The sequence below is a fragment of the Coregonus lavaretus genome (genome assembly GCF_964263955.1).
Source record: "Coregonus lavaretus genome assembly, chromosome: 1".
Taxonomy (NCBI): Eukaryota; Metazoa; Chordata; class Actinopteri; order Salmoniformes; family Salmonidae; genus Coregonus; species Coregonus lavaretus.
The window spans coordinates 29,622,688-29,649,525 of NC_139988.1; the positions used below are offsets into that span (position 1 = coordinate 29,622,688).

General features: G+C 44.1%; 1 protein-coding gene across 1 annotated transcript; it reads left to right on the plus strand.

Annotated features, from left to right (window-relative positions):
• Positions 1-165: 165 nt before the first annotated feature.
• Positions 166-26,571, plus strand: LOC311136804 (transmembrane protein 150A-like; the record flags this gene model as incomplete). The annotated part of the gene is made up of 7 exons (XM_084171085.1): positions 166-487; positions 18,100-18,147; positions 18,528-18,590; positions 18,921-18,988; positions 20,027-20,157; positions 25,799-25,976; positions 26,384-26,571. Exons 1-7 carry the CDS (start codon positions 423-425, stop codon positions 26,569-26,571), a joined length of 741 nt encoding a protein of 246 aa, XP_084027211.1. The 5' UTR covers positions 166-422.
• Positions 26,572-26,838: the final 267 nt, after the last annotated feature.

Sequence of the window (26,838 nt, forward strand, 5' to 3'; positions counted from 1 at the left end):
CAGTCTACAGTGTGTGCTATGTAATTTAAAACAAACAGTGAGATAGTGTCGAGAGGGCCCACCCCATGTTTCCTCACGTCTGTCCTCTGACAGGACAAGGTGGTACTCCCTTCCAAAAGGAGTGGCAGTAGAGTGGGTAGAACTTTAGTCTCCTCTGCTGCTCTCAAAAGACAGGAATGTTGCCTGGGTGGTGGAATATATACAGACAAACCGGTGCTATGTCGGTCTGCTGGATAAACTTGAATGATCTAGTTTGGTGACAGGACATACTTATTGGGATTCCACAGTGACGATGAAGCTGATTCTGCTGTGGAGGAATCTAGAGGCAGAGATCTTCAGAGTGCCAGAAAGACAGTGTCTGGACCCGGATAATCACGACTGTACTTCTGCTGTTGCTCTCTAGCTCACTAAACTACCAAGACATGTTCCTCTGGAGTCTACTCCCCGTCTCCCTCTCCTTGGTGTCTCTCATTGGAACCTGGGTGACGTAAGTTCTATTTATATTTTCTTCTAAACTTTTATAAGATAATAATAACATGTTCTTGAGCTTCTTGACTTAGACTTCTGTCCAGCCTGGTCTCATAGACTAGATGTAATTTAGTAAACATAAATCCGAGACATTCAGATTAGTATGATATGTTACATTGAGTGTACAAAACATTAGGAACTCTTTCCAAGACATAGACTGACCAGGTGAATCCAGGAGAAAGCTATGATCCTTTATTGATGTAACTTGTTAAATCCACTTCAATCAGTGTAGATGAAGGGTAGGAAACAGGTTAAAGAATTATGTTTAAGCCTTGAGACATGGATTGTATATGTGTGCCATTCAGAGGGTGAATGGGCAAGACAAAATATTCAAGTGCCTTTGAACGGGGTATGGTAGTAGGTGCCGGGCACACCGGTATGAGTGTGTCAAGAACTGCAATGCTGCTGGGTTTTTCACGCTGTACAGTTTCCCGTGTATATCAAGAATGGTCCATACCAGGCGGTGATGCAACCGGGCGGGATGCTCTCGATGGTGCAGCTGTATACATTTTTGAGGATCTGAGGACCCATGCCAAATCTTTTCAGTCTCCTGAGGGGGAAAAGGTGTTGTCGTGCCCTCTTCACGACTGTCTTGGTGTGTTTGGACAATGATACTTTGTTGGTGATGTGGACACCAAGGAACTTGAAACTCTCGACCCGCTCAACTACAGCCCTGTCGATGTTAATGGGGGCCTGTTCGGCCCTCCTTTTCCTGTAGTCCACGATCATCTCCTTTGTCTTGCTCACATTGAGGGAGAGGTTATTGTCCTGGCACCACACTGCCAGGTCTCTGACCTCCTCCCTATATGCTGTCTCATCGTTGTCTGTGATCAGGCCTACCACTGTTGTGTCGTCAGCAAACTTAATGATGGTTTTGGAGTCGTACTTGGCCACGCAGTCGTGGGTGAACAGGGAGTACATGAGGGGACTAAGCACGCATCCCTTAGGGGCCCTGGTGTTGAGGATCAGCGTGGCAGATGTGTTGTTGCCTACCCTTACCACCTGAGAGCGGCCCATCAGGAAGTCCAGGATCCAGTTGCAGAGGGAGGTGTTCAGTCCCAGGGTCCTGAGCTTTGGGATGAGCTTGGAGGGGACTATGGTGTTGAATGTTGAGCTGTAGTCAATGAACAGCATTCTTACATAGGTATTCCTTTTGTCCAAGTGGGTGAGGGCAGTGTGGAGTGCAATAAAGATTGCGCCATCTGTGGATTTGTTGGGGCGGTATGCAAATTGGAGTGGGTCCAGGGGGTCTGGGATGATGGTGTTGATGTGAACCATGACCAGCCTTTCAAAGCATTTCATGGCTATAGATGTGATAGTCATTTAGGCAGGTTACCTTGGCATTCTTGGGCATGGGGACTATGGGGGTCTGCTTGAAACGAGTTGGTATTACAAGTCAGGGATAGGTTGAAAATGTCAGTGAAGACATTGCCAGCTGGTCAGCGCATGCTCCGAGTATGTGTCCTGGTATTTCGATGGCCCCGAGGCCTTGCGAATGTTAATCTGTTTTTAGGTCTTATTCATCCGGAACAGCTGGTGCTCTCATGCATGGATCAGTGTTGCTTGCCTCGAAGCGAGCATAGAAAGCATTTAGCTCGTCTGGTAGGCTCGCATCGCTGGGCAGCTCCTGGCTGGGTTTCCCTTTCTAATTCGTGAGAGTTTGCAAGCCCTGCCACATCTGTTGAGCATCAGAGCTGAATTAGTGTCCTGCTCCTTGAAAGCAGCAGCTCTAGCCTTTAGCTCAGTACGGATGTTGATAGTAATCCATGGCTTCAAGTTGGGGTATGTACATATTGTCACTGTGGGGACGTCATTGTCGATGCACTTATTAATGAAGCCGGTGATTAATGTGGTAAACTATTCAATGTTCCGGAACATATTCTAGTATGTGCTAGCGAAACAGTCCTGTAGCTTAGCATCACTGGTACTTCCTGTTTGAGTTTTTGCTTGTAAGCAGGGAGCAGGAGGATAGAGTTATGGTCTGATTTGCCAAAGGGAGGGTGAGGGAGGGCCTTGTATGCGTTTCTGTGTGTGGAGTCCCCTCTAGTTGCACAGGTGACCTGCTGGTTAAAATGAGGTCAAACTGATTTCCGTTTCCCATTAAAATCACTGGCCATGAAAAAACGCTGCCTCTGAATGTGCATTTTTTTTGTTTGCTTATGGCCCTATACAGCTCGTTGAGTGCGGTCTTAGTGCCAGCAATCAGTTTGTGGTGGTAAATGGACAGCTACGAAAAATATAGATTAAAAACTCTCTTGGTAAATAGTATGGTCTGCAGCTTATCATGAGGTGTTCTAACATTAGAGATCGCACCAGCTGTTGTTTACAAAGAGACACGCCCCTCCTCCCTTCATCTTAACCGAGTCTACGGTCCGGTCTTGACGATGCATAGAAATACCAGCGAGATGTATATCCATGTCCTCGTTCAGCCACAACTCTGAGAAACATAGGTTATTACAGTTTTTCAGGTCCCGTTGATAGGATAGTCTCGAATAGAGCTCATCCAGTTTGTTCTTCAGTGACTGCAAGTTCGCCAATAGAACAGAGGGCAATGGCGGTCTATTTGCTCTCCGACATAGTCTCGTCATAATGCCATTTCGCCGCCGCTTCCTCTTTTGACTCCCGGGGATTAGGGCCTCGTTCGGAGTAAGCAGAACCTCCAGAGTTGCGGAGTCGTTGAAGTAGAAATGTTCATCCAAATCGAGGTTAGTTATCGCTGTTCTGATGTCCAGAAGTTGTTTTTGGTCATAGGAAATTATGACGGGGACATGATGTACATAAAAAGCTACCATCACATAATATAGCAGAATTGGTCAGGATCCCGTAAGACGGCTGCTATCCACTGCAGCGCCATCTTCATTGTAACATATCATACGTATTGCAAATTCATAACATATTGTACAAATTGCAATTCGTAACATATCATACGAATTGTCATTCATAACATATCATATGAGATGAATAATGGACATCCACAAATTAATACATACCATACGAAACATATAGAGCGAAAATGTATATTACAAACCATATGAAATGTATAGGGCAAAAACGTATATTACAAAACGTAATAGTGCGGCAAGTAGCCTAGCGGTTAAGGCCAGTAACCGAAAGGTTGCTTGTTCGAATCCCAGAGCCGACTAAGTAAAACAACTGTTGATGTACCATTGAGCAAGGGACTTGACCCTAATTGCTCCTGTAAGTCACTCTGGATAAGAATGTCTGCTAAATGTAAAATAAAAACTAAAAACAATCATACTAAATGGAGGGAGACAGATTTCATTAACTATGTTATGTCTACCCCTGAGCCAGGATTCAGTGTCACATGTAAATACTATCAAATATACAGTGATGAAAAAAAGTATTTGATCTCCTGCTGATTTTGTACGTTTGCCCACTGACAAAGACATGATCAGTCTATCATTTTAATGTTAGGTTTATTTGAACAGTGAGAGACAGAATAACAACAAAATAATCCAGAAAAACGCATGTCAAACATGTTATAAATTGATTTGCATTTTAATGAGGGAAATAAGTATTTGACCCCTCTGCAAAACATGACTTAGTACTTGGTGGCAAAACCCTTGTTGGCAATCACAGAGGTAAGACGTTTCTTGTAGTTGGCCACCATGTTTGCACACATCTCAGGAGGGATTTTGTCCCACTCCTCTTTGCAGATCTTCTCCAAGTCATTAAGTTTTCGAGGCTGACGTTTGGCAACTCGAACCTTCAGCTCCCTCCACAGATTTTCTATGGGATTAAGGTCTGGAGACTGGCTAGGCCACTCCAGGACCTTAATGTGCTTCTTCTTGAGCCACTCCTTTGTTGCCTTGGCCGTGTGTTTTGGGTCATTGTCATGCTGGAATACCCATCCACGACCCATTTTCAATGCCCTGGCTGAGGGAAGGAGGTTTTCACCCAAGATTTGACGGTACATGGCCCCGTCCATTGTCCCTTTGATGCGGTGAAGTTGTCCTGTCCCCTTAGCAGAAAAAACATTCCCAAAGCATAATGTTTCCACCTCCATGTTTGACGGTGGGGATGGTGTTCTTGGGGACATAGGCAGCATTCCTCCTCCTCCAAACACGGCGAGTTGAGTTGATGCCAAAGAGCTCGATTTTGGTATCATCTGACCACAACACTTTCACCCACTTCTCCTCTGAATCATTCAGATGTTCATTGGCAAACTTCAGACGGGCCTGTATATGTGCTTTCTTGAGCAGGGGGACCTTGCGGGCGCTGCAGGATTTCAGTCCTTCACGGCGTAGTGTGTTACCAATTATTTTCTTGGTGACTATGGTCCCAGCTGCTTTGAGATCATTGACAAGATCCTCCCGTGTAGTTCTGGGCTGATTCCTCACCGTTCTCATGATCATTGCAACTCTACGAGGTGAGATCTTGCATGGAGCCCCAGGCAGAGGGAGATTGACAGTTCTTTTGTGTTTCTTCCATTTGCGAATAATCGCACCAACTGTTGTCACCTTCTCACCAAGCTGCTTGGCGATGGTCTTGTAGCCCATTCCAGCCTTGTCTAGGTCTACAATCTTGTCCCTGACATCCTTGGAGAGCTCTTTGGTCTTGGCCATGGTGGAGAGTTTGGAATCTGATTGATTGATTGCTTCTGTGGACAGGTGTCTTTTATACAGGTAACAAGCTGAGAATAGGAGCACTCCCTTTAAGAGTGTGCTCCTAATCTCAGCTCGTTACCTGTATAAAAGACACCTGGGAGCCAGAAATCTTTCTGATTGAGAGGGGGTCAAATACTTATTTCCCTCATTAAAATGCAAATCAATTTATAACATTTTTGACATGCGTTTTTCTGGAATTTTGTTGTTGTTATTCTGTCTCTCACTGTTCAAATAAACCTACCATTAAAATTATAGACTGATCATTTCTTTGTCAGTGGGCAAACATACAAAATCAGCAGGGGATCAAATACTTTTTTCCCTCACTGTATATATTTTGGATATGCCATTATACTGTATGTTTTTCCATTCATCTCATCATTCATATGGTCTCATGATGGCTATGTGAATGTTTATACCCAGAAAAGATTATTGAAGTTAACCATGGTATAGTTCATGTTCAAAATGTGGACTGTTTGCTCAGGAATGACCGGTATAACCAGGTGTGTGTGAGAGTGTGATTTGAAGGAGTCAGGCGCAGGAGGGTAAATTACAGAATACAGAGTTTATTCCGTAGTACACAGTCACGCTGGAAAGCGTCAACAGTCCAGTGTGCAAAACAGCCGCACTGGAACAAATACAGACACACAGGGAAAATATACCCTGGCATTACAAAGTACAGGTAGTCTCACATGAAACAATCACCCACAAGGACAAGGGGGCAGAGGGAACACTTATACATGTACTAATGAGGGGAATATTAACTAGGTGTGTGTAATTGACAAGACAAGACAAATGGAATGATGAGATATGGAGCGGCAATGGCTAGAAGGCCGGTGACGACGAACGCCGAAGTCTGCCCGAACAAGGAGGGGAGGCAGCTTCGGAAGAAGTCGTGACAGTACCCCCCCTTTGACGCTCAGCTCCAGCAGCGCGCCGACCCCGGCCTCAGGAACGGCCAGGAGTATGCGGAGCAGGGCGAGCCAGATGGCGACGGTGGAAATCCCGCAACAGGGAGGGATTGAGGATATCCCTCACCGGGACCCAGCACTGTTCCTCCGGACCGTACCCCTCCCACTTCACGAGGTACTGAAGGCCCCCCACCCGATGCCTCGCATCCAGGATGGTACGGACGGAGTACGCCGGGGCCCCCTCAATGTCCAGAGGAGGCGGAGGGACCTCCTACACCTCAAACTCCTGGAGCGGACCAGCCACCACTGGCCTGAGGAGAGACACATGAAACGAGGGGTTAATACGGTAATCAGGGGGGAGTAATAACCTATAGGTAACCTTGTTGATTCTCCTCAGGACTTTGAACGGCCCCACAAACCGCGGGCTCAGCTTCCGGCAGGGCAGTCGGAAACCAGTCATCCACCGAAGGCGCCTCGGTCTGGCTCTGGTGCCACGGTGCCAGGTTGGTAACCTAAAACACATTGGAATGGTGTTAGGTTAGTGGAGGAGTGACGGAGAGAGTTCTGGGCATATTCGGCCCATGGCAAGAACACCGACCACTCCCCAGGCCAGTCCTGGCAGTAGGACCGCAGGAACCTACCCACATCCTGATTCACCCGTTCCACCTGCCCATTAGACTCGGGGTGAAAACCAGAGGTCAGGCTGATCGAGACCCCCAGACATTCCATGAACGCCTTCCAGACACCAGACGTAAACTGGGGACTCTGGTCAGACACTATGTCCTCTGGCACCCCGTAGTGCCGGAAGACGTGAGTAAACAGGGCTTCCGCAGTTTGCAGGGCCATGGGGAGACCGGGCAGAGGAAGGAGGCGGCAGGCTTTAGAAAAGCGGTCCACAATGACCAGGATGGTGGTGTTACCCTGAGAGAGGGGAAGATCAGTTAGGAAGTCAATTGATAAGTGGGACCATGGCCATTGTGGAACTGGTAAAGGTTGTAACTTACCTGCTGGAAGGTGCTAGGTGCCTTACTCTGGGCGCACACCGAGCAGTAGGAGACATACACCCTCACGTCCTTAGCCAAGGTAGGCCACCAGTACTTCCCGGTCATGCAGCGCACTGTACGGCTGATGCCTGGGTGACCAGAGGAGGGGGACGTATGTTCCCAATAGATAAGACAATCACGGACAATAGACGGCACGTACTGCAGCCCAGCTGGGCACTGAGGTGGAGATAGCTTTGTGCATAACGCCCGCTCTATGTCTGCGTCCACCGCCCACACTACCGGCGCCACAATGCAGGAGGCCGGGAGTATGGTGGTGTTGTCTATGGACCTCTCCTCTGTGTCGTACAGCCGTGACAGTGCGTCTGCCTTCACGTTCTTTGTGCCTGGTATGTAGGACAGCGTGAAATCAAACCGGGTGAAGAACAAGGCCCACCTGGCCTGGCGAGGGTTCAGACTACAGCGCCTACCTCGGACGCATCCACCTCCACTACGAACGGCAATGATGGATCGGGATGGGCCAGTACCGGGGCTGAGGTGAACAAAGCCCTCAGGTTACTGAAAGCCCTGTCAGCCTCAGCAGACCAGCGGAGCCGGTACGGCCCACCCTTCAACAGAGAGGTGATGGGAGCTGCGACCTTGCCAAAGCCCCGGATAAACCTCTGATAGTAATCGGCAAAGCCAATAAAGCGCTGCACCTCCTTTACCGTGGTTGGAGTCGGCCAATTATGCATGGCTGAAATGCGGTCTCCCTCCATCTCCACACCTGAGGTGGTGATGTGGTTTCCGAGGAAGGAGACGGACTGTTGGAAGAACAGACACTTTTCTGCCTTGGCATATAGGTCATGCTCCAACAGTCGGCCCAGCACTCTGCGAACCAGTGACACAGGCTCGGCGCGCGTAGCGGAATACACCAGAATGTCATCGATGTAGACCACCACACCGCGACCAAGTATGTCCCGAAACACCTCGTTCACAAAGGACTGGAAGACTGATGGAGCATTCAGCAACCCGTACGGCATCACCAGGTATTCATAATGCACCGTGGTTGTGCTAAATGCTGTCTTCCGCTCGTCCCCTTCCCAGACACGCACCAGGTTGTATGCACTCCTGAGATCTAATTTCGTGAAGAAGCGCGCCCCATGCATTGATTCGATAACAGAGGAGATGAGGGGTAGAGGGGAACTATAGCGAATGGTAGTTTGATTAAGTGCACGGAAATCAATGCAAGGGCGCAGACCTCCGTCTTTCTTCTTCACGAAAAAGAAACTTGAGGAGGCGGGCCAAGTGGAGGGACGTATGAACTCCTGGTGCAGGGACTCGGAAACGTATGTCTCCATAGCCTCCGTTTCAGCCTGCAACAGGGGATATACATGACTCCTGGGAGGCACAGCGTCTAACCGGAGGTTTATCGCGCGATCCCCCGCCTGATGGGGTGGTAATTTGGTCGTCTGCGTTTTGGAAAACTGTCACGAGAATTTCTATCTCAATGTTTCAAACTGAACTCTTATATTACTCAATCTGAATCCCAGAGGTTGTAAATCTCTAATAAACAGAGTCTCCCAGCTTACAATTATCAGATCTTTATTCAGAGAGCGCTCTGCCCCAAAAATGGGTGCACAGTCTTTTTATACTCACACACACACACACACACACACACAAGTTCTTATCATAGCCTACTCCTTGCTCAGGCAGGCTGCATTTCTTCACTATTCCCATACATAGTTATCGCGTTCTCACAATATTCTGCAAGCCTCTCACTCCCCCTCCCTGTGTGGGGACATCTGTTTTTGAAACCGGTCTCCTGTTATTGGTTTCAACGTTTGCACTTCTGCTTGCCTAATTACAAGACACAAATACTCTGTTGCTGGGAAAATATACATCTTATATAAGCACATATGATTAACACTAAGCTCTAGTCTACTAATAGTCATACATTATTAGTTTAACTGAGGGTGTGACATTTTAGTCATATCATAATCACACATTTCTTTATCAAAAACACGTGCGCCAAGTCGAGGTATTCGGGGGGAATGCGCATGGTGGAGGTAGTGTCTGGACTTTCCACAGTGGCAGCACCAACGGAAACAGCTAGACACCTACCCTGACAGTCTCACGACCACCCCGTGAGAACCCTCTGCGGCCATGACAAGGTGGGGACGTGTAGTGTGAGCCAGGGAAGATCCAACCCAACAGGGAAATCAGGGGACTCAATAATATAAAAAGTGATTCGCTCCCTATGGGTCTCTTGCGTACTCATCATGACTGGTGCTGTAACCTCCCTAACAAAACCTGACCCTAATGGTCGACTGTCAAGTGCTTTGATGGGCAATGGAATGGATAGGGGAACCAATGTAATACATAGACTATTAGCTAAAGACCTGTCCATAAACTTCCCAGCTGCGCCTGAATCGACCTGCACCTTACACTGGGGAACTACCGTGTAATCAGGGAAGTTGACGTGTATGGTGAAGTACGCAGCAGAGGGCTCTGAATGAGTGTGGGTTTGCAGTACTTGGGGTGTTACGAGAGTGCCCTGCCTGCCGCCTCCAGACCCAGAAGAACTCTGATGACAGCGTGCAGCAGAATGTCCTCTCTTGCCACAAGAGTGACACTGGATCTATCGTCCTCCACTCCACGACTCCAGGCAGATTCCCCGCTCCTGCTGACTCCATGCTGTTGGGTGTGTGATTCTGTAGCAGGTGATTTGGACGGAGTCAGGCGTAGGAGGGTAAATCACAGAATAAATGGTTTATTCGGCAAATACAGCGGTATGCAGCAATGCGTAAAACACCACAATGCGGTACAACGGCACACTGGATAAAACAAAGCACACGGGTGAATATCCCGGTGATACAAATATATAAAGTTCCACCGAGCTATCGTCACCTTCACAATAAACAATCACACACAAAGACATGGGGGGCAGAGGGAATATTTATACAGGTACTGATGAGGGGATATGAACCAGGTGTGTGTAAAAAAAAAACAAGACAAAACAAATGGAATGATGAGATGAGGGACGCCGGTGACGACAAACGCCGAAGCCTGCCCGAACAAGGAGAGGAAAAAGCTGTGGTATATCAGACCATATACCACGGGTATGACAAAACATTACTTCTTACTGTTGTAATTACATTGGTAACCAGTTTATAATAGTAATAAGGCACCCCTGGGGTTTGTGGTATATGTCCAATATACCATGGCTAACGGCTGTGTCCAGGCACTCCGTGTTGCGTCATGCTTAAGAACAGCCCTTAGCCGTGGTATATTGATCATATACTATACCCCTTGTGCAAATGATCTGGCGAGTTTAATAAGGGTGAATTATCTTTTCTCTTGCCACATATTCAAATTCCTTTATTACATCATGTCATAGCTTGCAATAATTATTATTTTGAGGAATCCTAAATTTTTGCTTCTGACGTCGTTACAAGTTACTATGATATTCCTTCTTAATTGGCTTGACAATGTTATGGGAAAAAGTATTATTGTATAAATATGGCAACTCCTCTCTTGCTGTGAATTTTTTGGGGGGGCTAGTTTCCAGGCCTTTTGGGCTAATTTTGAGTGGTCATTGGTCTAGAAATTTTAGCTTGACCTGGCAACCCTGATTGTACTGTAGTCTATCAACTCCAACAATGAGGAAACTGTAGATAGCATCTTTTTCAGTGGAGGATCCTCAGAGGAGGAAGGGGAGGACCATCCTCCTCAAGTGAATTTCATAACAATTAAAATAGTAAAACATTAAAAAAGTTATTATTTTTAGATAAAACTATACTAAATGTAATCACATCACCAAATAACTGATTAAAACACACTATTTTGCAAAGAAGGTCTACAGTAGCCTCAACAGCATTCTGTAGGGTAGCACCATGGTGTAGCCGGAGGACAGCTAGCTTCCGTCCTCCTCTGGGTACATTGACTTCAATACAAAACCTAGGAGGCTCATGGTTCTCACCCCCTTCCATAGACTTACACAGTAATTATGACAACTTCCGGAGGACATCTTCCAGCCTAACAGAGCTCTTGCAGCATGAACTGACATGTTGTCCACCCAATCAAAGGATCAGAGACTTAATCTAGTACTGAAATCATAAGCTACAGCTAGCTAGCACTGCAGTGTATAAAATGTGGTGAGTAGTTGACTCAAAGAGCGAGAAAGACAATAGTTGAACAGTTTTGAACAAATTAATTTATTCCAAAATGAAGGAGAAGCAAGAGAGAAATAGAGAGATTGTCATTTTTTAAAACTTTCAGTTTCACTTACTTAGCTAGCAAATGCAGCTATCTAGTTTAGCCTACTGAAACACCCTGCTCAAACAGAGGGATGCTATGTTAGTTAGTTGACTATGACTTTCCAAAACAACACCGGAACTCTTCCAAGACAAGGTAAAGTTTTGGTATTACTAATTTATTGCCACCGGGGTCACCGGTGTAACTGCTTACTGACTGTACACTAACGTTACTGCATGACTGTAGCGGGTTTACTAACACGTTAGTTCTATTAGCTATGCTGACTATGACTTTACTTTAGCTAATATGGTTACAACAATGTAGGCTGTGTGTAGCGGTTTGGCTTGGAAAGTTTTTTTTCGCCTGGTAACATACAGCTGATGTGTTGTGTATTGAAGTCCACAAGTGAAGGGAAGAGAAGGAATACAACGTGGCTGTTATGAGAGTGAACTCTGTTTACACGTGTTCAGGGATGTATTCATTCAGTCTATTCTGTTGAAAAACTTTTCTTAAACGGAAGCAAACGGAACAAAACGGGGATAAACTTACCTGAATTTGTCCAATAGAAACTCTCGCTTGCAACTGTTGGACTAATGATTACACCCTATATCAGCTAGATGCAGGCAAGAGTGTATTGAATGTCACTGTCTGTCACCTCAAATTTGTCTCTCGACCTGTGTTGTAAACTTTAATTCATAGGCTAGGTTGTAGAAACCTCATGATGGGTATAGGGAAAATGTGAGTATCATGTAGTAGCCTAAACGTATTGCTGTTACATTGAACTGGGTGAATGGAATATGATTGAGAGTCATCCAATATGCTGGAATAGAAATAAGGCCATGCTCATGGGAAAAACAATCGTCCTCCCTCATCTTAAACGGCACTGACCGCCACTGATCTCTATTGACAATAATGTTTAGTTATGAGTAGGCTAATATTAGAGTATGGATAAAGAAGCTGTGTGTGAAGGTACTAGACCTATTGACTTACGATACAACTTGACAACATCCCTGACTGAGCGTCCACATGTACAAACATGGATTTGACCTTCACTGTCTGGAGGAGGATGTGCTCTTCATGACCCGTTGAGTGTTTCTTCCTGTACTTTCAACCAAAATATAAACCAAGGAACAGACAAGCATCAATGGAAATACATCAAGGAATATTAAAGTATTTAGCATTTGATTCATGCGCAGTGGTCTAAGGCACTGCATTACAGTGCTAGCTGTGCCACTAGAGATCCTGGTTCGAATCCAGGCTCTGTCGTAGCCGGCCGCGACCGGGAGACCCATGGGGTGGCGCACAATTGGCCCAGCGTCGTCCAGGGTAGGGGAGGGAATGGCCTGCAAGGATGTAGCTCAGTTGGTAGAGCATGGCGTTTGCAACGCCAGGGTTGTGGGTTCGATTCCCACGGGGGCCAGTATGAAAAAATGAAAAAATAAAAGAATGTATGCACTCACTAACTGTAAGTCGCTCTGGATAAGAGCTTCTGCTAAATGACTAAAATGTAAAAAATGTATTAATGACAGTAGTAGTTGAAACTGCACTTCATTTCTTTCATATCTGAGTCAAAAGTAAAAAATAAGTTATGCAGTTCAATGTGTTCAGGTAAGGCAGTTCAGTGTTTCGTAAAACGGTAGAGCAGGCATGATGGAGCAATCTGTCAACACATTTCACAGAACTCTAGAGTCATTTACTTACCTTAAATAACCACGTTTCCATCCACAATTTTTATGTGATGAAAGTCATACAGGAATGAGGAAATGTTGGTACAATTTCATAAGTGCTGACAGATCATTTGCTCGTTCGACATGGTGGGATCTTTTTCGGTCGGTAAAATTAATTATGCAAGAAATGAGGTGGAAACGCCTTTATGTGGAAATATTGATATAATAACCATCGAAGTAAACTTGGAATCATGCGATGATATGGTGTGTGCTCCTCCCAATAAAACTCAGGAAACCATGCAGTTTATTATGCTACAGATTAAATAAATTATGATAAACTTCACAGGGTGGTGAAAGTGCACAGTGATGAGCTTGATGCTCCTTTCCAATAAATATTGAGGGTCTTATTCTAGTGACATGATGATCGATGCTTGACTGCCATTTGACAAATAAAAATATCCACAATAATCTCATCATGTAGACTAGTCTACCTGCACTGTATCTGCCAGCTGTTGGCTAGAGCGAACGTGCCAAGACCATGTAGGCACATTTGCTATTTAACGCAACAGTTTTTGTGACAAAACTATCCGTAGAGTTGAAAATGCGATGGGAACACATTGAACTTTAGATTCTTATTCGGTACTTGAAAATGTAAGCCAAAAAGTTCATTTTGTTTGCACTATGTCAGTGGTGGAAACACAAACATATTTTCTTTATGCGGATTTGATAATATTTGCATGAAAAACTGTCGCTAATTGGATGGAAACCTAGCTATTGAATAACTCACTTTTATTGCAAGCAATAATAACATTGATGAAATAATACAGTATGATCAGATTTTCATGTGAATATTATCAAATCCGCATAAAGAACGTGATTACCACACAACTTGTCATTAAGTGACTCCAAGTTTACTTCCATATGATGGTTATTATATCAATATTTGTGCATAAAAGCGTTTACATCGCATTATTAATTTTACCGACACAAAAAGATCCCACCTTAAAAACAATATGCACATTTTCCCACCAGAGATGTGTTTCCATCAAATGTACTTGTTGCGGATAAAAGGCTCATGGTGCACATAAATATATATTTTGCAGTTAAATGTCCATGTACCAAATCAAAAATACAAGTTACAGTGGGGAAAAAAAGTATTTAGTCAGCCACCAATTGTGCAAGTTCTCCCACTTAAAAAGATGAGAGAGGCCTGTCATTTTCATCATAGGTACACGTCAACTATGACAGACAAATTGAGAAGAAAAAAATCCAGAAAATCACATTGTAGGATTTTTTATGAATTTATTTGCAAATTATGGTGGAAAATAAGTATTTGGTCACCTACAAACAAGCAAGATTTCTGGCTCTCACAGACCTGTAACTTCTTCTTTAAGAGGCTCCTCTGTCCTCCACTTGTTACCTGTATTAATGGCACCTGTTTGAACTTGTTATCAGTATAAAAGACACCTGTCCACAACCTCAAACAGTCACACTCCAAACTCCACTATGGCCAAGACCAAAGAGCTGTCAAAGGACACCAGAAACAAAATTGTAGACCTGCACCAGGCTGGGAAGACTGAATCTGCAATAGGTAAGCAGCTTGGTTTGAAGAAATCAACTGTGGGAGCAATTATTAGGAAATGGAAGACATACAAGACCACTGATAATCTCCCTCGATCTGGGGCTCCACGCAAGATCTCACCCCGTGGGGTCAAAATGATCACAAGAACGGTGAGCAAAAATCCCAGAACCACACGGGGGGACCTAGTGAATGACCTGCAGAGAGCTGGGACCAAAGTAACAAAGCCTACCATCAGTAACACACTACGCCGCCAGGGACTCAAATCCTGCAGTGCCAGACGTGGCCCCCTGCTTAAGCCAGTACATGTCCAGGCCCGTCTGAAGTTTGCTAGAGTGCATTTGGATGATCCAGAAGAGGATTGGGAGAATGTCATATGGTCAGATGAAACCAAAATATAACTTTTTGGTAAAAACTCAACTCGTCGTGTTTGGAGGACAAAGAATGCTGAGTTGCATCCAAAGAACACCATAACTACTGTGAAGCATGGGGGTGGAAACATCATGCTTTGGGGCAGTTTTTCTGCAAAGGGACCAGGACGACTGATCCGTGTAAAGGAAAGAATGAATGGGGCCATGTATCGTGAGATTTTGAGTGAAAACCTCCTTCCATCAGCAAGGGCATTGAAGATGAAACGTGGCTGGGTCTTTCAGCATGACAATGATCCCAAACACACCGCCCGGGCAACGAAGGAGTGGCTTCGTAAGAAGCATTTCAAGGTCCTGGAGTGGCCTAGCCAGTCTCCAGATCTCAACCCCATAGAAAATCTTTGGAGGGAGTTGAAAGTCTGTGTTGCCCAGCGACAGCCCCAAAACATCACTGCTCTAGAGGAGATCTGCATGGAGGAATGGGCCAAAATACCAGCAACAGTGTGTGAAAACCTTGTGAAGTCTTACAGAAAACGTTTGACCTGTGTCATTGCCAACAAAGGGTATATAACAAAGTATTGAGAAACTTTTATTATTGACCAAATACTTATTTTCCACCATAATTTGCAAATAAATTCATTAAAAATCCTACAATGTGATTTTCTGGAATTTTTTCCCTCATTTTGTCTGTCATAGTTGACGTGTACCTATGATGAAAATTACAGGCCTCTCTCATCTTTTTAAGTGGGAGAACTTGCACAATTGGTGGCTGACTAAATACTTTTTTCCCCCACTGTAGATGTGTTTCCATCACTTTTTCAATTCTACCAATGGTTTTGTCACAAAAACTGTTGCGTTATATAGTAAATGTGCCCTATCTGGTTTTGGCGCCTGCTCTCTAGAGCAGGGTTTCCCAAACTCGGTCCTGGGGCTCTCCCTGGGTGCACGTTTTGGTTTTTGCCCTAGCACTACACAGCTGATTAAAATAATCAAAGCTTGATGATGAGTTGGTTATTTGAATCAGCTGTGTAGTGCTAGGGCATAAACCAAAACGGGTACCCATGGGGGTCCCAGGACCGAGTTTGGTAAACCCTGCTCTAGACAACAGTTTTCTGACATGGTGGATAGGGTAGGTTATGGATAAGAGGAATATCATTTGTCTTTTTTATAGCCTAATTGACAGTCAAGCGTCGATCATCATGTCACCAAGATTCAAATAAAACCCTAGATATTTATTGGAAATTTGCATCAAGCTCATCACCGTCCATCACTTACCACCATTAAGTTCATAACTTATATTTGCCTATAAACTCTTAATGCTTTTCTACGTCGTAGTGGTAGTACAACGGAGCATATCATCGCGTGACTCCAAGTTTCCTTCTATATGATGGTTTATTATATCAGTATTTGCGCATTAAGGAATTTCCACTGCAATTGTCGCATAATTTATTTTACCAACTCAAAAAAATTCCCACCATGTCGACATTTCTGAAATTGTACCCACTTTGTGTTTTCATCACCTGTCATGATTTATTTTCATAAGGTATGACTTTACTAGCATGAAAACTGTGGATGGAAACATGCTTAAAGTGGGAAAAATTTATCTAATCACATTCACTGGGATGCTGCCACCTTCTAAGCACACAGATACGTGATGATCAAAACCAGAAAGTTACTGTTACTCTAGTGATTACAATATAAATATAATAATCTTGACTCTTTAAGATTTTGTGTTGTGAAATATCCTTACTTACAACATCTTACAACCAAGTCCGTAGCCAGGGTCTGAGTTTTAGTGAGGTCCAGGGGGAGATTTCAAATTTTAAGAAAGTTTAAGCTCATTTACTGTATTTCTATACAATTTAAAAACTCTAAATGGTATTTGTAGAACAGCAAAAACTAACCCAGCCATTATCACATTAGTTGCGGTAGCTTCATTCACCTCAGTCGATCTACAAACAAATAGCCTATTAGCTATACAATTAGCCGCCACACATTAATTCACGTTAATTCAGCACTGGGATTAAAAACTGTAATTTAATACGCATCTGTTAGCAGAAAAAGTTTTTTATGAACAAAAGGTAAACAATTACGTTTGCAGTACATAACTTCATTTGTGTTGTACTTTTACAGCTAAAAGACAAAAACATTAGATGCACAACAACATTTCGAAATTGTACCTTGTGTATTCTACAATTCTAACTCCTGAAAACTCAACTTTACTTTTTTTGTTGTCGTTGTTGGTCAGGTACCCCCTAGCAGCCGCGGGGCCTTAAGAGGTCGCTTATGTCGCTTAGTGGCTAGGGCCGACCCTGAACAAAACTTTCCAGAAATAAATAATAATATAATAATATGCCATTTAGCAGACGCTTTTATCCAAAGCGACTTACAGTCATGCGTGCATACATTTTTTTTTTTTGTGTATGGGTGGTCCCGGGGATCGAACCCACTACCTTGTAGTTACAAGCGCCGTGCTCTACCAGCTGAGCTACAGAGGACCAGAAAGTCCCCTACTGATACCAAAGATTTTTATTCGGTTGAGTAATCTTTTAAGATACCTGTAGAACCAATTGTTTCACTTATTCATACATTGTGAGACATTTTATTTAACCTTCATGCTAATAATATTCTAACGACATCCATCTGTGTACTCTTGCTTAGTCACCCTCATCAGTTCCTGGTTACCCATTGAACCTCTCAAGCTTATCAGTGTTTTTTAATGCGAGCGTACTGTATATCATATTGTAAGTTGAGGGTCCGAGTACAGATGGATGGATTACTTTTCTGTAGGAGCAAAGCCTGGATGGAGACGGATAACTATTTAGCAGCTTTAAAGGTCAAACCACATTGAACACCATCAGCAACCACACTAGAACTGACTGTCACTTCCTGTTTCAATAAAGCTTATCCAACACAATTAATGCATTGGCCAATAAGAAAGCAGGTAATTAGTTACTAGGTAAACAATGAGGTAAACACAGTTATTTCCTAAATGACAGATTCACCACATATACTGTAAGCAATGTGGATAAAGGCCATAGGGAAGAGGTTATTTAAGTTTAACAAGATATAAACGCTCATAAAATAATCGTACAATATTATAAATTGAAAAAACATATATCTTAACATAGATAATTAGGCACTTCAATCATATCAAATGGGTGTGTTTGTTTTGTTGTTTCAGGTATGGCCTGGCGTACAGCTATGACCATGTGTGTTCCCTCAACAACTGGTACGTTGTGTTCTGTCTGTGAGAATTCCTACAGACCATTGTGATTGGTTATCTTAGCCAATTCTATGTTAATGAAATACATTGCTTTAATGTAACACAAGCATATTTATAAAGCAAAGTTGTTCAACACTAGTCGTGGAGATTGACAGGGTGTACAGTCTCTTCATTTTAGCCCAGCACCAACACACCTAATTAAATTAATCCACTAATCATCAACTTGATTAGTTGAATCAGGAGTGTTCCTGCTATTGGGTTGGAACAAAAGCCTGCACACCCTGTAGCCCTCCAAGACCAGGGATGAAGACCACCGTATAGTGTATACACACTATACATAAAAGGAAGGTCTGTAACCATGATTAGCTCCCCTCCTCTGTCTTCAGGGCCCCCGGGAACCTCTGCGGAAACAATACAACTATGGCATGTTGTGAAGTTCCCACCATAAGGTAACCATAGACCACTATACCAAGGCTGGGGTCAACTAACAGTATTTCATCTGTTCAGAAAGGGAAGAAGATAATTGAAATCCTAGTAAGAAAACAAAACAAATATCCTGAAAATACATTTTTTTAATCAGACTTTCTTTTTTAAGTTTGTTAATTGAAATGGAATTTAACATTTAATTAGAATTTGAACTTTAACTCTGTTCCATTCACATCAGAACACTTAGTCAGCTTTTTAACAGACATTCCTAGAATGTTCTCTGTCACTGGGGAATTCAAGTATTATTTTAAATAATAGGTTTCTTACACATGCTTTGGCCTTGTTTGTTGCAGCTCGAGTGGAACACACTTACCAGAAAACTCTTTGTTCACAGCCACCATCAATGCTGGTTCATTTCTGTGTAAGTTTATTTCCGTGACTGTACAGATTACACACCCCATACACAGGTCCAACTGGATCTCTATGCATTATGCAGATGTCTATACTGGCACAAAGATGAGAGTATGTGCGATTATGTGCTAATAATATAATATTGTAATGTGCATAGATGTTATTTTATCTCAAGGTCACCCTTAAAAACGGTTTGGTATGTCATATTTAGGGCCCTGTTTTTTGGATAATCATGTCACATGACCTGGATTTTAACCTTTATTTAAAGCTTTTTAATCAAACTGTCCCCTTTTCGCCCTCCCGAGTGGCGCAGCTGTCTAAGGCACTGCATCGCAGTGCTTGAGGCGTCACAACCGGCTGTGACCGGGAGTCCCATAGGGCGGCACACAATTGGCCCAGCGTCGTCCGGGTTAGGGGAGGGTTTTGCTGGGGGGGCTTTACTTGGCTCATTGCACTCTAGCGACTCCTTGTGGTGAGCCGGGCACCTGCAGGCTGACTTCTGTCGTCAGTTGAACGGTGTTCCTCCGACACATTGGTGCAGCTGGCTTCCGGGTTAAGGGGGCGGGTGTTAAGGTGTGCGGTTTGGCGGGTCATGTTTTGGAGGACGCATGACTCGACCTTCGCCTCTCCAGGGCCCGTTGGGGAGTTGCAGCGATGAGACAAGATCGTAATTGGATCGCGATTAGATGTTGGGGAGAAAAGGGGGGTAAAATACAACAACAACAAAAAATAATAATGTGTCCCCATCAATTGCTTACATTTTTGGTTGAATTTTCATTTCGGGAAAAGGCAAAAAATGAAGGTTAAAATCCTAGTCATATGACCTGATTAACCAAAGCACAGGGCCCTAGTCATATTTCATATCGAACATGTTGTTTGTCCTGTTCAGAAAACATCTACCAAAATAAAAGTTATTACGAGTTGATTGTTATTGTTGTCTAATTGAATAATAATCATATAATCACATTGTTTTAGATCAGACGTGATGTTGCTCCTATTGTATAAACATCTTATGCATTATAATAACCATTTTTATTCTCCTCCTTAGTTATGGTGTTCTGTATCTTCCACCATGCTCACATCTTGGAGAGGAACAGTGTCCACTCCATGCTCAGTAGATTCACCCTGGTGTTTGGTGGAGTGGCGGCCGTCGGGGCCTTTGTGGCTGGGAACTGCAATGTTAGTACTCCATGTATTACATACAGTAAATATTATATAATATATGCCATTTAGCAGACTCTTTTATCCAAAGTGACTTACAAGCGACTTAGGCCTGCGCGGCTGGCTACACTGTACACAACAATGCAGAGTTAAAAAAGAATAATAAAAAGACAAAGAGTAACACAAGAAGAATAAAATACACAAGAATGGAGCAATATACAGGGAGTACCAATACCAGATCAATGTGCAGAGGTACGAGGTATTTGAAGTAGATATGTACATGAAGGCAGGGTGAAGTGACTAGGCATATCAGGATAGATAATAATAAGAGTAAAATAAAGAAGCAGCAGCAAATTATGAGTGTAAAAGTGTGTGTGTGTTTGTGTTGTCAGTATGCGTGTGTGTGTGTCATTGGAGGCTGGTGGGAGGAGCTATAGGAGGAAGGCTCAATGTAATGGTTGGAATGGAATGAATTGAACGGAATCAAGCATGTGGTTTCCATATGTTTGATGTGTTTGATACCTTTCCATTCATTCCATTCCAGCCATTACAATGAGCCCGTCCTCCTATAGCTCCTTCCACCAGACTCCACTGGTGTGTGTATGTGTGTTTGTGTTGTGTGCATATGCATATGTAGTGTATGTGAATATGTGTGGGTTTTATCTGTGAGTGTAGTGTGTGAGTGTGTATGTACACCACCCCGTTCACGAAAATGGTTCACTCCTACAGACAGTGAGTCACGTGGCCGTGGTTTGCTCTATAGAGCAGGCAGACAGGCATTGAGGCATTGTTACAGTTCGATTGAACGTTGGAATGGGCAAAACAAGTGACCTAAGCGACTTTGAGCGTGGGATGATCGTCATTGCCAGGCTCGCCGGTTCCAGTATCTCAGAAACGGCCGGCCTTCTGGGCTTTTCACGCACGACAGTGTCTAACGCTTCGAACACACCGACTGCGTAATTGCGTTTTGGTACACCAGAAGTACATTCATTTCCAATGGAACGCTGCATTTGCCTTGCAGCATTGCGTTGCAGTGCGTTCTGTGTGGTGCATACGTTGGATTTATCGAACGTATGCGTCAAACTGTATGCATAGACGGCTTGACAGAAATGGTAGCAGAAGGTGAATGTTGAACTTTTGTTGCACACATATCTAGATGATGCTGCATACTATTTTGCGCAATGACGCAGTCGGTGTGTTCAAAGCGTAAGATTTACAAAGAATGGTGCGACAAACAAAAAAAATCCAGTCAGCGGCAGTCCTGTGGGCGAAAACAGCTCATTGATGAGAGTTCGAAGGAGAATGGCAAGAATCGCGCAAGCTAACAGGCGGGCCATAAACAGGCAAATAATGGCGCAGTACAACAGTGGTGTGCAGAACGGCATCTCGGAACGCACAACTCGTCAGTCCTTGTCACAGATGGGCTATTGCAGCAGACGACCACACCATATTCTACTCCTATTAGCTAAAATCAAGAAGAAGTGGCTCCAGTGGGTACACCGACACTGGACAATTGAGGAGTGGAAAAACATTGCCTGGTCCGACGAATCCCAGTTCCTGATGCGTCATGCTGATGGCAGAGTCAGGATTTGGCTTAAGCAGCATGAGTCCATGGCCCCATCCTGCCTGGTGTCAACGGTACAGGCTGGTGGCGGTGGTGTAAGGGTGTGGGGAATGTTTTCCTGGCAACCGTTAGGTCCCTTGATAACAATTGAGTAACTTTTCCATGCCCGAAGAATTCAGGCTGTTCTGGAGGCACATTTTATGAACTATTTAGCAGTCTTATGGCTTGGGGGTAGAAGCTGTCTCGGAGCCTGTTGTTCCGAGAGCCAATGCTCCGGTACCGTTTGCCGGACGGTAGCAGAGTGAACAGTCTATGGCTTGGGTGGCTGGAGTCTTTAGCAATTTATCGGTCCATCCTCTGACACCGCCTGATACAGTATAGAGGTCCTGGATGGCAGGGAGCTCAGCCCCAGTGATGTACTAGGCTGTCCGCACCACCATACCAAGCGGTGATGCAGCCAGTCAATCGACCCTTTGGTCGCGTTCCCCTGCTCAGACGTTGCATGCATCAACCAATGGTTGTGTGCCATGTCATCGACTGGCAGATGAAGGGGATTCGATTAATCTGGCTTGGGCACCCGGGTAGGCATGTTTTGCACTGGGTGAAAGTTGATTGCATTCATTTTGGAACCAGGTGTAATGTCTTTGATCTCATGAGCTGCATGGGATTGGGAGGATGAGGACATGCCATGTAATTATTTCTGTCACTGGTGGGTGACAGAAGGTCTGCGTGCCAAGATAGCTTGGGGGCCACTTGTGTTAATCTTAGAATGAGTACGTGATGGAATATCCTTATTAGGGTGCGAGCTGACTGGGTTGCAAGATGATACTATTGTTGTTGGGAGTGACACTCAATAATGATTGGCAACTGTTGGATGGAGTTACCTTGCAAAACCGTATATAAACTGAGAGATTTTGTATGCCTATAATTCGGATGACAATAGGCTACGCCCGTACCGCTTGTCATGCGAATCCGGTACTGTAATATTAAATAACTCTGAACCAACTCTCCATCTAAGTGTTTAACTATTCTGTTACATCCTGAAGTACTCGATACCAGAGAAACTCGTCATAACAATTACAGACAGAAATATACCTCAGCACCCCCTCAGACGATCCCGCAGGTGAAGAAGCCGGATGTGGAGGTCCTGGGCTGGCATGGTTACACGTGATCTGCGGTTGTGAGGCCGGTTGGACGTACTGCCAAATTCTTTAAAACGATGTTGAAGGCGGCTTAAGGTAGAGAAATCAACATTCAATTATCTGGCAACAGCTCTGGTGGACATTCCTGCAGTCAGCATGCTAATCGCACGCTCCCTCATAACTTGAGACATCTGTGGTATTGTGTTGTGTGACAAAACTGCACATTGTCCCCAGCACAAGGTGCACCTGTGTAATGATAATGCTGTTTAATCAGCTTCTTGATATGCCACACCTGTCAGTTGCTATTTTGATACGTGAGGCTTATTTGATCTAATAGAAGTTTTAAAATGCTTAGGTTGTTATGAGTGTACTGATATAAGTGTGATACAGGTGACATCCCAGCAACTTTGAGAAAAAACACTTATCGGAGTTTTCCCTGTTGAAATTCGAGACGTCTATGCATATTCATGAGGCTAGCATACCTCGTGAATATTGAATACAGGCGGTTGACGTCAACACCCCTCATCGAATATTCCAAAAAGTATTAAAATAACGAGATGTATCCATCAATCCAAAGAGAGGAATAGGCAGGAGCTTGACAGCCCACCCATTGTTAGGGCGGAGACACAAGCATCTCGTCATTATATCCAGTATCTCTGTTCAGAACCGGTCCAATTCCCACATAACTCCCCAAATTTGGTTGAAAATATCTCTTGAGTTTCGGTTAATGAAATCTTGAATTATAAACAAAGAGAGGACTGGCAACAAAGCAAACAAACTATCAATGACAGGATTGGTAGGTATGTTACTGTGTGCAGACATACAGTGGGGAAAAAAAGTATTTAGTCAGCCACCAATTGTGCAAGTTCTCCCACTTAAAAAGATGAGAGAGGCCTGTAATCTTCATCATAGGTACACGTCAACTATGACAGACAAATTGAGATTTTTTTTCTCCAGAAAATCACATTGTAGGATTTTTAATGAATTTATTTGCAAATTATGGTGGAAAATAAGTATTTGGTCACCTACAAACAAGCAAGATTTCTGGCTCTCACAGACCTGTAACTTCTTCTTTAAGAGGCTCCTCTGTCCTCCACTCGTTACCTTTATTAATGGCACCTGTTTGAACTTGTTATCAGTATAAAAGACACCTGTCCACAACCTCAAACAGTCACACTCCAAACTGCACTATGGCCAAGACCAAAGAGCTGTCAAAGGACACCAGAAACAAAATTGTAGACCTGCACAGGCTGGGAAGACTGAATCTGCAATAGGTAAGCAGCTTGGTTTGAAGAAATCAACTGTGGGAGCAATTATTAGGAAATGGAAGACATACAAGACCACTGATAATCTCCCTCGATCTGGGGCTCCATGCAAGATCTCACCCCGTGGGGTCAAAATGATCACAAGAACGGTGAGCAGAAATCCCAGAACCACACGGGGGGACCTAGTGAATGACCTGCAGAGAGCTGGGACCAAAGTAACAAAGCCTACCATCAGTAACACACTACGCCGCCAGGGACTCAAATCCTGCAGTGCCAGACGTGTCCCCCTGCTTAAGCCAGTACATGTCCAGGCCCGTCTGAAGTTTGCTAGAGTGCATTTGGATGATCCAGAAGAGGATTGGGAGAATGTCATATGGTCAGATGAAACCAAAATAGAACTTTTTGGTAAAAACTCAACTCATCTTGTTTGGAGGACAAAGAATGCTGAGTTGCATCCAAAGAACACCATACCTACTGTGAAGCATGGGGGTGGAAACATCATGCTTTGGGGCTGTTTTTCTGCAAAGGGACCAGGACGACTGATCCGTGTAAAGGAAAGAATGAATGGGACCATGTATCGTGAGATTTTGAGTGAAAACCTCCTTCCATCAGCAAGGGCATTGAAGATGAAACGTGGCTGGGTCTTTCAGCATGACAATGATCCCAAACACACCGCCCGGGCAACGAAGGAGTGGCTTCGTAAGAAGCATTTCAAGGTCCTGGAGTGGCCTAGCCAGTCTCCAGATCTCAACCCCATAGAAAATCTTTGGAGGGAGTTGAAAGTCCGTGTTGCCCAGCGACAGCCCCAAAACATCACTGCTCTAGAGGAGATCTGCATGGAGGAATGGGCCAAAATACCAGCAACAGTGTGTGAAAACCTTGTGAAGACTTACAGAAAACGTTTGATCTGTGTCATTGCCAACAAAGGGTATATAACAAAGTATTGAGAAACTTTTGTTATTGACCAAATACTTATTTTCCACCATCATTTGCAAATAAATTCATTAAAAATCCTACAATGTGATTTTCTGGATTTTTTTTTCTCATTTTGTCTGTCATAGTTGATGTGTACCTATGATGAAAATTACAGGCCTCTCTCATCTTTTTAAGTGGGAGAACTTGCACAATTGGGGGCTGACTAAATACTTTTTTCCCCCACTGTACTTACAAATGGCAGAACATCAGTGGAAAAGAACAATGGGAAAATAGACATGTCAATGTGTACCATTTTGACGTTATTTCATAGATGTAGACAGATAATTAACCTAAAAGTTTGTCAGATGTTTTCTTCAGAAGAAGATCATGCAGTCTCTTGTCTTTTGTCAGCTAAAGAAGAGACCCTCTTCTTTAGCCGAGGTACCTTGTAACAGGTATTTTCTCTGGCTCAGACTGTACTCTTTTCCTCTAACAGAAGTTCCCAGAATGTTCGCTGTCATTCAAACATGTCCAACTCAGGCACATAATTCCAGTGATCTCTACTCTCCTCCTTTAACAGAGGTTCCTAGAATGTTCTCTGTCACCCAATCATATCCATCATTGAGGAAATCGAGTATTGTGTGACATAAGGTCTCTTACAAGTGCTTTGGCTTTGTCGTTTGCAGCCAGAATATCTAAATGGAACCTTGTCTTAAGCCTCTCCTCTAGCTAAGGTACCTGATACTAACTGTAACCTGTCCTCTCTCCTCCAGCCCGCATACCTGATGCTGGCCCATTACCTGGGGGCTGCGGTGAGCTTCCTGTGTATCTGTTTCTACAGCCTGCTCCTCACGGTGCTCACAGGGAAGTGTGTACTGACCCGGATGGAGTGGTTCCTCTACCCAGCACGAGTCATGTCTACTGTGGTCCAGATCATCGTCACCATTGGCTGTATCCTTTCACCTGCACTGATGAACACTATAAGCCTAACCCCTGAACCCTGATCTTATAACCCCTGAACCTGTTAAACTCTGCTGGGTGTGCATACACAATGCAAGAAAGAATATACAAGAATAGGAGTGTCCTCTTCCATACGTCTTCAACTTTGCAAACACTCACAGGTCCTGAAAGGCACAGTATGTTCTAGGTAGTAGTGGTATTTGATAACAACTAGATACCGTCCAGAACATTGACAGTGAGGTTGCCTCTCTGTGTGTTTTGTCTGTTTACTGATGATTATGTTCAAACTTCTTCGACGTCCGTGTTCCTTTGAACATATGTGTAGGGTTACTATAAACATAAACTCAATTGTCACCCAACAACTACTGTTCACTCTCCTTGATCTCTGACCCCGCCAGACGCCATCTTGTTTGTACAGGAGGAATACAAGTACAAGCACCTAGCGGCCGTGTTTGAGTGGATACTGAGCGCCAACTTGGAGCTGTTTGAGCTCAGCTTTGCTGTGGAGTTCTGTTTCTTCTCCTCCTCCATGTTGTCCACATTGCTGGGGAAGAAAGATGAGGAGAAGCCTATCCTTCTGGCCTGAGAAGATGCTGCTGGGCTGGGCTGGGGGGAGACCTACTGTAAGAGACACTTGGGTCGTGTTCATTAGGCATGAAATGGAAGAAAACGGTAAGAAACGGAGAGAGACCAGCAGCATCTTCTCTTCTCAGGCCAGAAGGATAGGCTTCTCCTCATCTTTCTTCCCCAGCAGCATCGACAAAAAATTGTCACGTTGTGCCCTAATGAAACAACCCAGTAGTTCTGACCGATCTAAAGCTTGTGGAATTGGACCAACCAAGTAAAGGGAACA